Source organism: Pongo abelii, chromosome 16, assembly GCF_028885655.2.
Source record: "Pongo abelii isolate AG06213 chromosome 16, NHGRI_mPonAbe1-v2.0_pri, whole genome shotgun sequence".
Taxonomy (NCBI): Eukaryota; Metazoa; Chordata; class Mammalia; order Primates; family Hominidae; genus Pongo; species Pongo abelii.
In genome coordinates this window covers 57,305,387-57,322,695 of record NC_072001.2, presented here as the reverse complement: position 1 = coordinate 57,322,695, position 17,309 = coordinate 57,305,387, and the positions used below count along the sequence as shown (strand labels likewise).

The 17,309-nt window shown below is 34.1% G+C and overlaps 1 protein-coding gene across 2 annotated transcripts in view; it reads right to left on the bottom strand.

Annotated features, from left to right (window-relative positions):
• UNC13C (unc-13 homolog C) overlaps nt 1-17,309 on the bottom strand; it is a 661,317-nt gene that overhangs the window by 283,414 nt on the left and 360,594 nt on the right. For both annotated transcript variants that reach the window (XM_063716164.1, XM_024232533.3), the window contains exon 16: nt 13,604-13,732. In XM_063716164.1, the coding sequence (XP_063572234.1) occupies nt 13,604-13,732 (129 nt within the window). The remainder of the gene's footprint in view (nt 1-13,603; nt 13,733-17,309) is intronic.

Here is a 17,309-nt window from a genome sequence, read left to right as displayed (position 1 = left end):
GGCCCAGATACAACTCTGTTTTTCAATTGGTAGGTGTCCTCCAAGTTTTTATGGGACTGGTGTGTGTGTGAAGCGGTGTAGCTAGAGTAAAAGCCAAGGACAGAACCCCAGGAGTTCTAACATTTACAGGCCTGGTAGAGAAGGGCATTTGGCAAAGAATTCAAAAGGGAGCAGTCAGTGAGGTGAGAGGAAAGCCAGTAAGAATACCAATTAGATATTTAGAAGATAAAGTGTTTTAGGAAGGATGGAGTGGCCAATAACAAATGTTTCTGATAGGTTAAGTAAATGAGGCCAGATAATTGACCATTGGTTTAGGCACAGTACCGATGAAAGAGCTAAGATAGTTTTAGCAGAAGCCCAATCAAAGTGATTCTACCGTACCTCTTTGCTGGGATGAAAAATACAACTGTCTATAGAATTCTAGATACTACTACACTGGGATTTTGAATGAAAGTAAGATAATGTTTTGTTTTGTTTTATTGATTGATTGATTGTAACATTTCCCTGGTCTTTGTAGGGACACATCTCCAGAATTACCACCTCCAGCAGAGTGTCTGGATGTATTTCTAACAGAAACCATATTATTTTAAATTCTACTCTTCCCTACATCCCAGACTAGGATGGGTTTTTCTTTTAATACTACATTATATTTTCCCTGCCTGGCATCTGACACTATTTTAGTTATTGGTCGAAGAATTTTTTTAATGTCTACCTCTCTGGCTAGAGTCCCATGAGGATACTGACCGTGTTTTTCTTGTTCACTGCTCTTTCTCTTATTCTTAGTGTTTGGTACACAACGAGAAGCCAACAAATTTTATTTATTGTATATATGTGAATAAACGAATTACATTTAAATCCTTTTTCCTGTATGAGACAGAAAGCTCAAAACTAATCTTCCTGCATAATTTTGAATGCTTCCTCTTGACCATTTTCACCACTGCCAAAGAAGAATGTCTCAAAGATAGAATTTTTCAATAGATAAAACTGTAAAAATCAATAAAACAGGATACAGAAACTGCATTTTTAATAAGATATTTTAAGGAATGGTAACAAAATTGAACACCTCTATAGAGAGCCTTATAGCATATTTAAGGAAAATAAAATGCATCATGGAAATAAAGAAAGGGACCAATTCATTTCCTGGTGAGATTCCATTATCCATTAACTTGTTCTGGAGAGAGCAAGGGGAAATTGGATTACTGGATTATTACAATCTATTGGACTACTGTATTATTACAATCTAGTCTGTCTTTGCTAGCCATCTATTAGAGATTATATATAGACACCACTTATGAGTGATAGCAAAAATACACATATATTCTAGAATTTAGCATAATTAATTGCCGTATTTTTGTTTTATGCCTTCTGTTTGACACTGTTCTGACGAATCAGGAACTTTAGAAGAAACATGCTACAAAATATGAGACTTTTAATAAAAGAGACTATGTCTAATCAGCATATTAAATACCATTTCATTAATGCAACACCATTTTATTTACATGATTTTGCTGCTGGTGATGAATTAAACAATTATGACCAATAATATTCTTCAGACAGGATAACCTGACTCACTCTCTCTCTATATATATATTTATATAAATTATATTTACATAAAATATATAATACATATTAATATAAATTATATTTATATTAATATATAATATATATTTATATATATTTATTATATTAATATATATTTTATATAAATATAATTATATTTTATATAAATATAATTATATAAATGTATATATGGGTTATATAATTATATTAATGTATATATGTGTTATATAATTATATAAATGTATATATGTGTTATATATTTATATGATCACAATATATAAACAAAATCAAAACTATGAGAATAACTACATCAGCATTTCCTGGAAGGCTGAAAATAGCAATTAAAAATGCATTAAACTTAACCATATAGAGAACTTTTTAGATGGATTAGAGTTCCTGACCTCTTGCTTTAAAAGTTCACATTTAACTTTCACCCCAAGATTTCAATGAAATCACTGAGTAAATGATATTTTAACTTTAATTCTATCTCTGCATATTTCTCTCTTTTAATTACTTATGTTTCCACCCTAGTTTCTAATTCACTAGGTGCTCCACTAAGTGTAAACACGTCCTGATTTTAGAATCAGAGTTCTACTACCTCTGAAGTAGAGACAAAAGTTATTGCATTATTTTAGAGATGAGAAAACAGTGGCTACTGAGTGATTTGTTGATTCTTTATAATTAATCAAGTTGTAAAACTAAAATTAAAATTAAAATCTTACTGTTTTGATTCACATGTATTACAAACAAAAGTGGCAACTATTACATCTACTATTTATGGAATGCCTAGTATATGTGAAGCGTTAGGTTGGATATAAAAAATGCATTGGTGAGCAAGAGAGATAAAATTCCTGCACTGGAGGGTTTTATAATATACTCCACCATACTGTCTCCCTGTTCATCTTAATTGCTGTATTGTTTTACCAAGGATTCAGTAATATAAGTAACATCTACCACTTTTTTCTCTTTAAAAGGAATTATATAAAGAATTGTGTAACTTCTGGGAAGCTGGGGAAGAGGAGCCCAAACCTTGGGAAATAATACAGACTATTAGGCAAAAACAGTTCTTAAACAGATTTTTTACATACTATAGTTCTTTTCACAATTTAATTTTCAGTGCAAGTTTTTCTCTAGATACTTACTAAAAAGAAAAACTAAAAAGTAAATAGAATATCAGAATCCATAGTGAGAAAGTTCTACTTAATGGAATAGTTGCTTAACATCAGGTATCATTCTACTTACTAACTTGTTAAAAAATACAGATTCCTGCACACTTTACTGGATAACCTGTATTTTCTGAAGTAGCCAAGAACCTGAGTTTTAACAAGCTCCCCAGATGATTCTTAGCAGCAGGAAATTTGGGAAATACTAGAGTCAAACAATTGTAAAAAAAAATTATGTTTCCATTTTCTTATGTTTACTGGACTTTTCATGAGCTTGGAGTAATTTGACTTACTAAAATGTCCCATCCCAATCAACAACTATATTTTAAAACTAATAGATTCAAGACTCATCAATTTCCTGGGTAACTTTTATACAAAGTCACAATGTGAAAAATAGAAAAATTTTAAGTGAAATGACTCAAACTATAGTCTTCAATGAAATATTATAAGTTCCAAACAACTTACTTGATAGTATTAAAATATAAAGAAGCACATTGTAGAGGAATTCATTTTTTCCTATCACCATTTGTGAAGGAAAAACATCTTTAAACAATGAAAGTTTCTAAAGAAGGAGCACATTAAAATAAAAATCACATGACACAATATTGATTATACCTCTTGACTCCACTACAGCAGTTTTATGGCTATAACACTACACAATTTCAGAGGTCGCCATTTCAATTTCATGTATGGCCATGTGGGGCAGAAAGAGTCAACATTAAATCTGAGTTTTATACTTGTTAGATGCTAAATTCATATCCATCGAAAAGTTATACGAAGTTTAGGTAATTGACTCCAGAGATATCACAAATATAGCATATTTTGCTGCAGACCTCTGCATTCATCTATCTGTATCACTCATGCTGCCTTATAACAAAACACAGTCATTTGGAGAAACGATTTTCAAAAGAAATCATCACATGAATGTCAAGAACTTTGATTTGTTCCTGTTTTTAGTTACAAACCTTCTAATCAGATTCAAAATAAGATTTTAAAAAGTCCCTAAGTGTGCTTCAGAACTAAAAGTGTACTTGTGTTTTAGTTAAGGCATATCTTAATACAATTTTCTTAGGTAGTCATTCAATAAACAATTTAAAATTTACCAAAATACATAAATTTAAAATAGCAGAATCTTAGGCAGAAAGGTTTTATTGGTTTTTGGCGTCTTCTTGTGGATGATCTCTGTGTAAACAAGTTTTGATTTCAGGGTAGGTGTGGAGGGAGACTGTAGAAATCAGTTAATAAAGGTTTTCATCGTTCAACAGAAAAGTTCTTTCGCTGAGTGGTTTCCAAGGAACTGAGTTAATGCTGACATTAGCTCAGCATAATTCTTTTAAAACACATTTAAAAAGAAAGTCTTATCTATCCTCCTCATTCCACAATTAGGGGGTCTCTTTATGTAGATTTTATTAAAATGGATGTGTTCATGCTAGCAATAATCACTATTAATATTATCCAGCTAATTCATCCTGCTCTTGTTCCAGGTTCCAAAAATAACCTTCAGATTACAGGTTTTATTTTCACATAGATGTTCACGCGGGAGAGTATAAACTAAAACATTTTAAATCTGTTTGAAATTTTATTTTTTATTTTAAAGTAACTATCGTTTGTTCCCTGACATGTCCTAAGAGTCTACACCAGTGCCTGGCATATAATAGGGCTGATTAGGTATCTGCTGGATAGATATCTATCCAGTTTATAGATTGATCTTTTGTGTACCTCTCTGTGAGTCCAATGACCTCTGTCTACACTGACACATTGGAGTTCTTAAGCTAAACTGAAGTGCAGATGCGGAGCCTGGCAATTCAACCAAGGTAAATACCACCTACCGAGTGCACAGCCAGCCTCCGGAGACCACACTTCTATCTTGTTCTCACTGCAGCTGTTTCTACTTTTCTATCAAATCAATTTTCCTTTTTTATTCTACGCATTTTATTTTTATATGGTTCTTCAAAATCCCTCTGGAGAGAGAATGTGTGATTCCACATTTAAATAATCAGAACTGTACTGTGTCCAACAGTGCTGGAATTCTTAATTTTTTTGTTTCAGGCAAGGCATTATATTATCCAGAGAGGACTCAGAGAAAACAGAAGTAGCATGAATATGATGAAGAAACTAGACATGAAGAGGCTAAATAGCTTAACAAAGGCCACAATGCTAAAAAGTAGAGCTGTAATTTGAACTCAGGGGTTTTAATATCAGAGATTATGTTCCTTACTATAGGTTTTAATGTAGAGTCACTGAAGGATACTACAAATAAGTAACTAAGGCACTGCCTTTTTTTTTAAATGTTATTTTTACTAGATAATTACTTTGTTTATCAACCCTACTCAGAGCCAGGTATACCACCAGGCACTGGGAATACAAAGATGAAACTCATGGTTTAGCCGGGAAGACAGGTCAAACTGATATCACATGATGCACCTAATAAATTCACCATGATAAGTGCAGTGGTGGTGACATGTCAGGGTATTATGAGAATAGGGAACCGAAACACCAAATCCAGCTACAAGAGGTTATAAAGGCTTTCTGAAGAAAAGGTTAGCTGAGCTGGGGTTAGCTGTTTGGAGGGAAGTTTGGAGAAGGGATGCACACTCCAGGCAGGTAAATATAAGGCAGGCAAAGTCACCATGGAGTTTAATGTACTGAATCATGGAACGCAATGTGGAGATGATGTTGAAGTCAGGAGTGATAATCAAGGCTTAGACCTTAGAGACACTGTGGGTAATGGGAGAGTCTGGACTTCATCCTGTGAGTAAATGGGGAGCTGGTCCAGAGTTATAAATAGGAGGGTCATGTAAACATGGATATATTTTAAATAAATAGTGGGGTGGCAGGTTGGAAAAGTAACTGAAGTTCTATTAGTCAAAATAAGCCAGACTGTGCTATAGTAACAAACAAATATCCAAATATCAGTGAGTTCATACAATAAAAGATTATTTCTTAAACATCCAAAGTCCAAGGCTGACTAGGCAGCCCTTCACCACCTGGTAGCTATGCCATCTGCAATAAGTATCCTTCCAGGTTATTGCACTGCAGGTGACAAGATGTTTTTATGGGTTGGGACTAGAAGTGGCCTTCATTTACTTTTCCCATATCTCATCATCTGGGATCCTGCCACATGACCCAGAGTAAGTGCAAGAGGCTTTAGGCAAGCACTGAGAGTCTACCACAGAATAGGGCACTTCATTCAATCTTGTTTATAATAGGTGAAATATACCTATAATTGCTTACTGTATTATTTGGAGAAAAATCAGTTTATTTCTGTATTCAATTCATTAAACAAATGCTTTTGTGAGCACCTACTCGGCACTGTCCTAAGTTCTGTCTCTGTCATAAAAAGCAGGGGTAAAGCATTGTTCACATTACTTCCCTGCACATCAGCTCTTCATTGGCTCTCCAATCACATGGAGACACGTGCAAGGGGACAGAATTAGAGTAAGAGGGGTGAGAAGCGTAACATGGGCCAGATCATGTGGAGTTTTGTAGGACTTTGAATTTAACTTAAATGAAGGGCCTTAGAACATTCTGTGCAGAAGAATGATATAATCTGACTTCCTTTTTTAAAAAGTAATTCTGGCTGCTCTGTTGAGAACAGACATAAGATGATGGGGTAGACACATTGAGCTCTCTTAGGAAGTTATGTAGTAATCCAAGTGAACAATGATTATGGTTTTGAGACAGGGTAGAAGCATGGATCTGGTGAAAAGTGGTCTGATTCTGGATATATTTTGAAATGAAGGTATTTAATTTTGAACTAAATAATTAGAATTTGAAGACAGGTGGGATGTATGCTATAAGACAAAAAGGTCTTAACTTGAGCTCTTAGGAGCATGGAGTTGCAGCCAACTGAGGGGAGATAATCCTTAATCATATGAAATATTCCTAGATGGCTTCAAAAGGGCTCTAGAGAGCATTAGCCCCCTAAATAATTCAGCTCCAATGGATGCTTCCTTTAGAATTTCACATAATAACAATGTTGATGAAAAAGTATTTTTCCAAGATTTAAAGCTTAGCCCCAAGCATTCCCTACATTGACAAAATTTCACATAAAATCTAAGATCTCTCTACCTAAAAATAAAACCAGTAGGAAAATTATGTAATTATCTTTTCTGAAAGCCAAGTCAGAAAATATTAAGCTATATTAGATTATTTTGATGTGACACAATTCATTTACTTTTTGTTAGGGGCATGTTTGCTTTATGGGAACTACCTACGAAGCTCTCTTACAGAAATAAACTGTTTGTTTATTATTGTTGTTGTTATTAGTTATGTATTAGAAAGACATCAAGTAAGGTATGCCACTTTACTTTGGCAGCTTAATTCATCCACTGAGTATTAATTAGCAGATGAAGAAATGATAAAGATTCTCTCTTTGACCAAACTTTTTTCAAACTCTTCTGAGCTCTCTTTTTAACGAGGCCCCAACTTTTGAACTTCCATGTTAGTTTCTGCATTGTCCAATTTAGCAAGAATCTTCTCAGTTTAGCCAGAATTTTTCATTCTTGATATCTGATCACACTTTGATATCTGATCAGGTTTCCTTCCTCCACAATGCTTCCTGTGATATTTGATCACCCTGGTCTGCCTTCAGCAAGAATCCCATCAGATCTGTTAGCCAGGATCCCCCCTTACCCCAAATGTTACCTCTTAGTAATTTCTATCCAGTAAGCCCCTCCCCTTAACTCAGCTCCTTGGCTATAAATTCCCACTTTTTCTTGTGGTATTCATAGTTGAGCCCACTTTCTCTTTTCTACTATAAAATCCTATTGAGGTAGCCTTCCTGTGTAACTTTGTAATAGTACCCTTTGAATAGTCTGCCTTACCTTTCTTTAATGGGTGTAATGAATAATTTTTTCTTCAACAAAGATCATATTTGAGCTGGATTTTTATGAAAGCAGGGAAGGAGGGAGAGTTTTTTCAGGCAGATAGAACAGGATGCATAAATGCAGGGATGTGAAAAAGGATGGCTGATTCATGGAAATTATAAAATTTAGGGCTCATGAGAGCAGAGCAGTTTGGTTCAGGAGTGTGAGGAGTAGGAAACTGAACCTGGTAAAGTCTGGTAAGACTGATTATAAAGTTATGCATGGGGCCAGGCACGGTGGCTCACGCCTGTAATTGCAGCACTTTGGGAGGCTGAGGCAGGTGGATCCCCTGAGGTCAGGAGTTCGAGACCAGCCTGGCTAACGTGGTGAAACCCTGTCTCTACTAAAAATACAAAATAAGCCAGGCATGGTGGTGGGCCTCTGTAATCCCAGCTACTCAGGAGGCTGAGGCAGGAGAATCACTTGAACCCAAGAGGTGGAGTTTGCAGTGAGCCGAGATTGCGCCACTGCACTCCAGTCTGGGTGACAGAGCAAAACTCTGTCAAAAAAAAAAAAAAAAAGTTATGCATGGGTAATTACATGGTACAATAAAAAGTTTCAATCTTAGCCTTTAGGTAAAATAAAGATAATGATGTTGAAAAATGTAAAAGAATTGAAAGAGCCCTATGAGAGGAAGATGGAAAGTAGAGATTCGACAAAGAAAATTCATTAGAAAACTACTCATGGGAAAGTACAAGTGCGCACCAATTTAGCTCCTAGAAATCCTGGAGGACCAAGTTTTAAAACTAGAGCGTATCTAACAGGGTTGATAAGCTAAAGTTATGAACACGTATGTGGTTATATATTGTTTTGCTTATGCAATGCCAAACTCAGCTTAATTTGTTTTCTTATGAAGCAAAACAAAAAAACAAACAAACAAACAAAAAAAAAAAACAGTGACCCCAGAAATATATCATACTATATGAAACCTAGCTAAAAATTCAGTTTGGAAGAGTCTTACTTGCCTTCAGCTAACATTTGCTTTCTAGAATTTATTTCTCCCAAGTAAACAGAATGTTTCATGGATGATCACCATTTTAATATCTAGTGGACCAAGTGCACTCTTCCTGAAAGGATAGGCAATAGACACATTTTTGTTTTTTAATAGAGATAGGGTCTTGCTGTGTCACCAAGGCTGGAATGCAGTGGAGCAAACATAGATCACTCTAACTTCCAATTCTGGGCTCACTCTAACCACCTTAACCTCCTAAGTAGGTGTGACTATAGACACATACCACCACACACAACTAATTAAAAAAAAAAAATTGTAGAGATAGGGTCTTGCTATGTTGCCCAGGTTGCCCAAGCTAGAATACATTTGTAAAAGCCAATTTTATAGAAGTAATAGCTATATATGTCATAGTATGCATTAGAAAACTTCAATATAACAAAAAGATGTGTCATCAAGAGGGAAGTAATCTATGAAATCCATATAACCAAAAAAGGATTAGTATCCACAATATTTTTAGATTTTTCTATAAATTAATAAGTAACAGACAAGAAAACCAAGAGAAATACACACAAAAGATTGACAGGCAATTCACAGATAAAACTCAAGCATTCATTGATCATATGTGAAAATACGTTCAAACACACCAATATTAGAATAGTGTTCATCTCCAAAGGAAAAAAAGGAGTGGGATGGGATTGGGAAATACAAAGCGAAATACTATTTTTTTTTTTTTTTTTTTTGAGACAGAGTCTCGCTCTGTCGCCCAGGCTGGAGTGCAGTGGTGCAATCTCGGCTCACTGAAAGCTCCACCTCCCGGGTTCACGCCATTGTTCTGCCTCAGCCTCCTGAGTAGTTGGGATTACAGGCGCCCACCACCACGCCTGGCTAATTTTTTGTATTTTTAGTAGAGACGGGGTTTCACCGTGTTAGCCAGGATGGTCTCGATCTCCTGACCTTGTGATCTGCCTGCCTCGGCCTCCCAAGCAATATACTCTTTTGTGTGTAACATTTAATGTCTTGAAACCAGAGCAGAGAAATATTGGAAAATGTTAACATGGTTATAGGTAGTAAGCATATACATGTTTGATTTGCTTTCTATTTTTTTTTGTATTCCTGAAATTTTTAAAAATAATTTCAACATTTATTTTAGATTCTTGAGGTACATATGTACGTTTGTTACCTGAATAGATTGTGTGATGCTGAGGTTTGGGGAACGACTGATCCCCTTACCCAGGTACTGAACATAGGACCCAATAGTTAGTTTTTAAGCCTTCTCCCATTGCCAGTAGGCCTAGTTTCTATTGTTCCCATCTTTATAAGCTCTCATTTATAAGTGAGAATATGCAGTATTTAGTTTTCTTTTCCTACGTTATTTTGTTTAGGATAATGGCCTCCAGATGCACCCATGTTGCTGCAAAGGACATTATTTCATTCTTTTTTATGGCTACATAGTATACCATGGTGTGTATATACCACATTTTCTTTATCCAGTCCACCACGGATGGGCACGTAGGTTGATTCCATGTCTTTGCTTTTGTGAATAGTGCTGTGATGAATATATGAGTGCATTTATCTTTTTGGTAGAAAAACTGATTTTCTTTTGTGTAGATTCTCAGTAATGGGATTGCTAGGTCAAATGATAGTTCTGTTTTAAGTTTTTTGAGAAATCTGCATACTGCTTTCCACAGTGGCTGAACACATTTATATTCCCACCAACAGTGTATAAGCATTCCCTTTTTTCTGCAGCCTTACCAGCATGTATTGTTTTTTGATGTTTGAATAATAGCCATTCTGAATGTTTATGGATGTGTAGAATCAATATTGTGAAAATGACCATACTGCCACAAGCAATCTGCAAATTTGATGCAATTCCCATCAAAATACCATGATAATTCTTCACAGAACTAGAAAAAACAGTCTTAAAATTCATATGGAACCAAAAAAGAGCCCATATAGCCAAAGCAAGACTAAGCAAAAGGAACAAATCTGGAGACCTCACATTACCTAACTTCAAACTATACTGTAAGGCCATAGTCACCAAAACAGCATGGTACTGGTATAAAAATAGGCATATAGACCAATGGAAGAGAATAGAGAACACATAAATAAACCCACATACTTACAGCCAACTGATCTTTAACAAAGCAAACAAAAACATAAAGTAGGGAAAGAATACCCTATTCAACAAATAGTGCTGGGATAATTGGCAAGCCACGTGTAGGAAAATGAAACTGGATCTTCATCTCTCATCTTATACAAAAATCTACCCATGATAGATCAAGGAACTTAAATCTAAGACCTCAAACTATAAAAATTCTAGAAGATAACATCAGAAAAACCCTTCTAGACATTGGCTTAGCCAAAATCTTCATGACCAAGAACCTAAAAGCAAATGCAACAAAAACAAAGATAAATAGGTGGGATTTAATTAAACTAAAGAGCTTCTGCATGGCAAAAGGAACAGTCAGCAGAGTAAATAGACAACCCACAGAGTGGGAGAAAATCTTCACAATCTATAAATCTGTCAGAGGACTAATATCCAGAATCTACAAGAAACTCAAACAACTTAGTAAGAAAAAAAACCTTATCAGAACGTGGGCTAAGGACATGAATAGACAATTCTCAAAAGAAGATATATAAATGGCCAACAAATACATGAAAAATTGCTCGACATCGCTAATGATCAGGGAAATACAAATCAAAACCACAGTGCAATACCACATCACTACTGGAAGAATGGCCATAGTAAAAACATAAAAAATAATAGATGTTGCCATGGATGCAGTGAAAAGGGAACACTTCTACACTGCTAATGGGAATGTAAACTAGCACAACCACTTTGGAAAACAGTGTGGAGATCCCTTAGAGAACTAAGAGTAGAACTACCATTTAAACCAGAAATCTCACTACTGGGTATCTACCCAGAGGAAAAGAAGTCTATGCACAAAAAAGATACTTGCACATGCAGGTTTATAGCAGCACGATTTAGAATTCCAAAAATATGGAACCAGCCTAAATGCCCATCAATCAACGAGTGAATAAAGAAACTGTGATATACACACACACATATATATATATGGAGATATATATATATGGAGAGATATATATATGGAGATATTATATATGGAGATCTATATATATGGAGATATGTATATATGGAGATATATATATGGAGATATATATATATGGAGATATATATATGTATATGGAGATATATATATGTATATGGAGATATATATATACACATTCCTTTTTATGGCTGTATATATATATACATATATACATATGTATACACATATATGTGTATATATACATATATACATATATACGTACGTATGTACATATATACATATATATGTACGTATGTATATATACATATATACGTACATATGTATATATATATACATATATACATAGGTATGTATGTATATATACATATATACATAGGTATGTATGTATATATACATATATACATAGGTATGTATGTATATATACATATATACATAGGTATGTATGTGTATATATACATATATACATAGGTATGTATGTGTATATATACATATATACATAGGTATGTATGTGTATATATACATATATACATAGGTATGTATGTGTATATATACATATATACATAGGTATGTATGTGTATATATACATATATACATAGGTATGTATGTGTATATATACATATATACATAGGTATGTATGTGTATATATACATATATACATAGGTATGTATGTGTATATATACATATATACATAGGTATGTATGTGTATATATACATATATACATAGGTATGTATGTGTATATATACATATATACATAGGTATGTATGTATATGTATATGTATATATGTATATATATGTGTATATATATGTGTGTATGTATACATATATACGTATACATATCTCCATGTAATGGAATACTACTACTCAGCCATAAAAAGGAATGAGTTAATGGCATTCACAGCAACCTAGATGGAACTGAAGACCATTATTCTAAGTGAAGTAATTCAGGAATAGAAAGCTAAACATTGTATGTTCTCACTCGTAAGTGGGAGCTAAGCTATGAGGATGCAAAGGCATAAGAAAGATACAATGGACTTTGAGGACTCTGGGAAAAGGGTTAGAGGGGTGTGAGGGAAAAAAGACTACAAATTGGGTTCAGTGTATACTGCTTGGGTGATGGGTGCACCGAAATCTCACAAATCACCACTAAAGAACTTACTCATGTAACCAAATACCATTGTTCTCCAAAAACCTATGGAAATAAAAATTTAAAATAATAATAATAGCCATTACTACTGCTGTGAGATTGTATCTCATTGTGGTTTTGATTTAAATTGTATTTTTGAAATATTTCTTAATAAATTAACATATAGGTCAGGCGTGGTGGCTCATGCCTGTAATCTCAGCACTTTGGGAGGCCAAGGCGGTTGGATCACCTGAGGTCAGGAGTTCGAGACCAGACTGGCCAACATGGAGAAACCCCGTCTCTATTAAAAATAAAAAAAATTAGCTGGGCATGCTGGCTCATGCCTGTAATCTCAGCTACTGGGGAGCCTGAGGCAGGAGAATCGCTTGAACCCAGGAGGTGGAGGTTGCAGTGAGCCAAGACTGTGCCACTGCACTCCAGCCTGGGAGACAGAGTGAGACTCCATCTCAAAAAATAAATAAATAAAATAAAATGATATGGGAGACAGTATGAGTTAGGGGAAGAACATAGAAACATGAGTTGGAATCCTAATGTCTAGTCCCAAATCTGCCACTTACCCACTGTGTGACCTTGAGAAAAATCTCTTCATTTTTCTGAAACTGATTCTCCAGCTAAAACCTTAAATAATATGTGCCTTTACTACATAAAGTTATTGTAAGGAGTGAATTAGTTCACGTATGTGAAAGTGATATTCAAATATGAAGAAAAGGTATGGAAATTCTCAAATTTGCAGTTAATGTGAAATTAAATGAACATACTTTTCTATTTACTATCATGCTAAACTTATTGAAACAGATATTAGAAACAAAAGTGGCAATTATAAAAGACATACATATTTTCTTACCGGGTCCGTTAGTTGGGAATAGAGTTCATGGCAATTGTCAAAAATATACTTGTATGTAGAATCCAGGCAAGCTCTTACACAGTCCTTCACCACCATGCTCGCTTTTGGGGGGCTTTGCAGCTCCAGAACCTGACAAAGACGGACATTTATTTTCTCAAATGCAACAATAACACATTGTAATCTAGTATAAACTACTCAAATATATATTCAATAAATACTTTCAGTTGATTTTTCTATGTTCAGTAAGTGTCATCTTACCATGTGGTTTTAAATGTGTAAACATTTTAACTTTCTGATATAAAAACTTATTGAAAATGATAATGGTTGTAAACACTCAAATAAAAACACTTAACATGACCAGTTAGTACTTCACGCATTGATTTCATTCCATTCCATCATTCAACAAATATTCATCACTTTCTATATGCCAGATAATGGTGATACAGCAGTGAACGATAGAAACAAAAATCCCTTTCCTCATGGGCTTAAGTTCAAGTAGATAATAAAATAAATACATAAAATATATTACATGATGATGCCTGTTGAAAAGTAAAACAGAGGAAGGATGGGAAGTGTTTTAATGGAATAGAATTAATACAATAAACAGCAATAGTAAATGAAGCTGTAGGGTGAGAACAAGGGGAAACTACATATAGACCACTATAAGAATCTTAGCTTTTAGTGAGGCGGGATATATCTTATAAAAGATAATATATCTTTTATAAGGCTCCCTTACGCTGCCTTAAAGTGGGCTATGAAAAAGATAGAAAGACCAATTATGAGAATAATGTTAAAATTTAGTCTAGAGAAGATGATGCTTGACCAAGGTGGTGGAATTAGAAATTATTAGAAGAAATCATATTCTGGTAAAATTTAGAAAAAAAGAGCTAACAGAATTTTCTGACAGACTGGATGACTGGTGTGAGAGCCGACTCCAGTTGACCCCAATATTTTAGCCTGAGCAACTGCTATAAGGGAGGTGACTTCATTTGTCTGTTGTCACAGATTTAGAATTTTTTGGTGTGTTTTTGGTATTTATACAAATAATAAATAAATACATATAAGGGAGGTGACTTCAATTTAAATGGGAAAAACTGTGGATATGAGATCAGGAGTGAATTCTGAACAGTTTAAGAAGCCTATTAGGCATATACATGAATTTCAAGAAGATATTTGGATAAATGAATCTACAGTTGTGGAAAAGTTCTGGTTAGAGATATAAATTTGGAAATTATTAGCTTACAGAAGAATATAAAGAAACAACACTGGTTGAGTATCGACAGTGAAGAGAAGAGGTCCAATAAATAAATCCGGTTAAATCTTACATAATTCTAAATCTGTGACAACAGACAAATGAGAAAGAATAAAGCAGTAGAGAGCCCCACCCCCTGCCCCGCTCCCAAAAGAGCCAATGGTATAGGAGGGAAATAGAACATGAGATGCTGACAAATTATTTTTGGTGAAGTGAGAGAGTAAAAGTCTGATTGCAGTGTGGTCAAAAACTAAGGACAGAGTTGAAGTTTTAATATTGTTAAAATGTCAGTTCTCTCCAGATTGATCTATAGATAAAATGCAATCTCAATTAAAATCCCAGAAAGAATGAAAATCACCTATACAATTGTGAAAAATGAAGAAACAAGGTGGGATGCACATTATCTTTTTTAACGATTTGCTATAAGGTCACAGTAATCAAGACAGGATGGTAGTGGTGGATGTACAGACAATTGAACAGTATAGAGAGTTCAGAAATAGACCCATACGTATATGGTCAATTTAATTTTTTACAATAATACAAAAGCAATTCAATGGAGAAAGGAAAATCTTTCTAATAAATGCTGCTGGAACTATTAAACATAAATATGTAAAATGTTATCCTTGATTCACACTTTACACCTTACATCAAACAAAAACAAACAGCAAAAAAATCCCCAAAATTCTAAATAAAAAATATGCCCAAATATAAATGGTAAAACCAATCTTTTAGAAGAAACATACCAAAAAAACCTCTTTGTGATGTAGGTTTAACCAAGAGCATTATCCAAAATTAGAAAAAAAAATGATAAAGTAGACCAGAATTAAAAACTTGCTATATGAGATATTTTTAAGACAATTAAAAGACAAGGCACAAACAAGGCAAAAATAATAGCAAATCACATATCTGACAAAAAATTGTATTCAAAACATATAAAAACTCTCAAAACTCAAGACTATTGTATTCTTGAAGAATGCAAGAAAGTAGATTTTAAATATTCTCCTCACAAAAATGATAACTTTGTGAGGTAATGCACATGTTAATTAGCTAGATTTAGCCATTCTGCAATGTATACATATTTTAAAGCATCATGTTGTACACAATAAATACATGCAATTTTGTCTATCAATTTAAAATAATTAAAATTAAAATGCCATTAACAGTAAGAAAACCAGCTAATAAATATGGGTAAAAATTTCAACATTCTTCACAAAAGAAGATATTCAGATGGCAAATCAACTCCCCCAAAATTCTCAATATTATTAATTTTTAGACAAATAAAATTAATACATTAAGATAATGCAACGTCACTTCTACTAGAATAATGCAACGTCACTTCTACTAGAATAATAAATAAATACATACATACATACATAACATGGAAAATCCCAAGAGTTTTGCTACAGGATGCAGAACAATTGGGACTCTCACACACTGCTGCTGAGGATTTAACCCAAGGAACATAAAAATGTATGTTTACAACTATAATCCCATGCTTATTTAAAATAGTTTTATTTGTAATAAACCAAAATTGTAAATAACTCAAATATCTCTCAGTGAGGGAATGGATAAATCGGTAGTACATATATAACAAAGAATCACTACTTAGCAATGAACAGAAGTGAATTGTTGACACACTCAACACCAATGAATCTCTATTGTGTTATGCTACATTGTGTATAATTTCATTTACATGATGTTCTAGGAAAGGCAAATCTACAGGCAAAGAACAAATCGGTGGTCACCAGCATGTGGGAGAAGGGTTGACAACAATGGTATATAGCACAAGGGAATTTTGTAGGCTCATGGAACTGTTCTGTATCTTATCGCTCTGGTGGTTATATGACTACACATTTGTCAAAACTAATAGGACTGTACAACAAAAGAGTGATTTTTACTCTCTGCAATGAGAAAAAAGGATAACAGGAGAAGAAAATTTGTTCAAAGGATAATAGGAGGAAATTAATTGGAAGGAAATGTATAGACGACTATTTCAAGGAGTTTTGCTATTAAAGGAAATGAACTGGGGTAGTAGCTATAGAAGAAAGTGATGCCAAGCAGTATTTTGAAGATTGTAAAATCAATAGCACATACATAGGGGAAAGTTGACAATTCAGGAGAGTGGAGAGGATTGCTGGACCAATATTTTAGTGCACAAGAGAAGACAAAATCAATTGCACAGGTAGAACAGACCACATTTTCTAAGAAAACAGACGGCTCATCAATAGTGAAAAAGAAAGAATATATGGACACATACAAGGAAGTACCTACTGGGGTAGGTGGTGGGAGTATGTGATTGGAGCTTGAGGATGCTCCTTTTTCTTTCCTCCTATTTTTTTTTTTTTTCATCGAAATAGGAAGCAAAGTAATCAGCTGGGAGTGAGGGTTGGGGAAGAATAGTTACAAGTTTAAGGAGATAGTGTTTTTAAGCAAGGAGGCATGGCAGATGGGTAG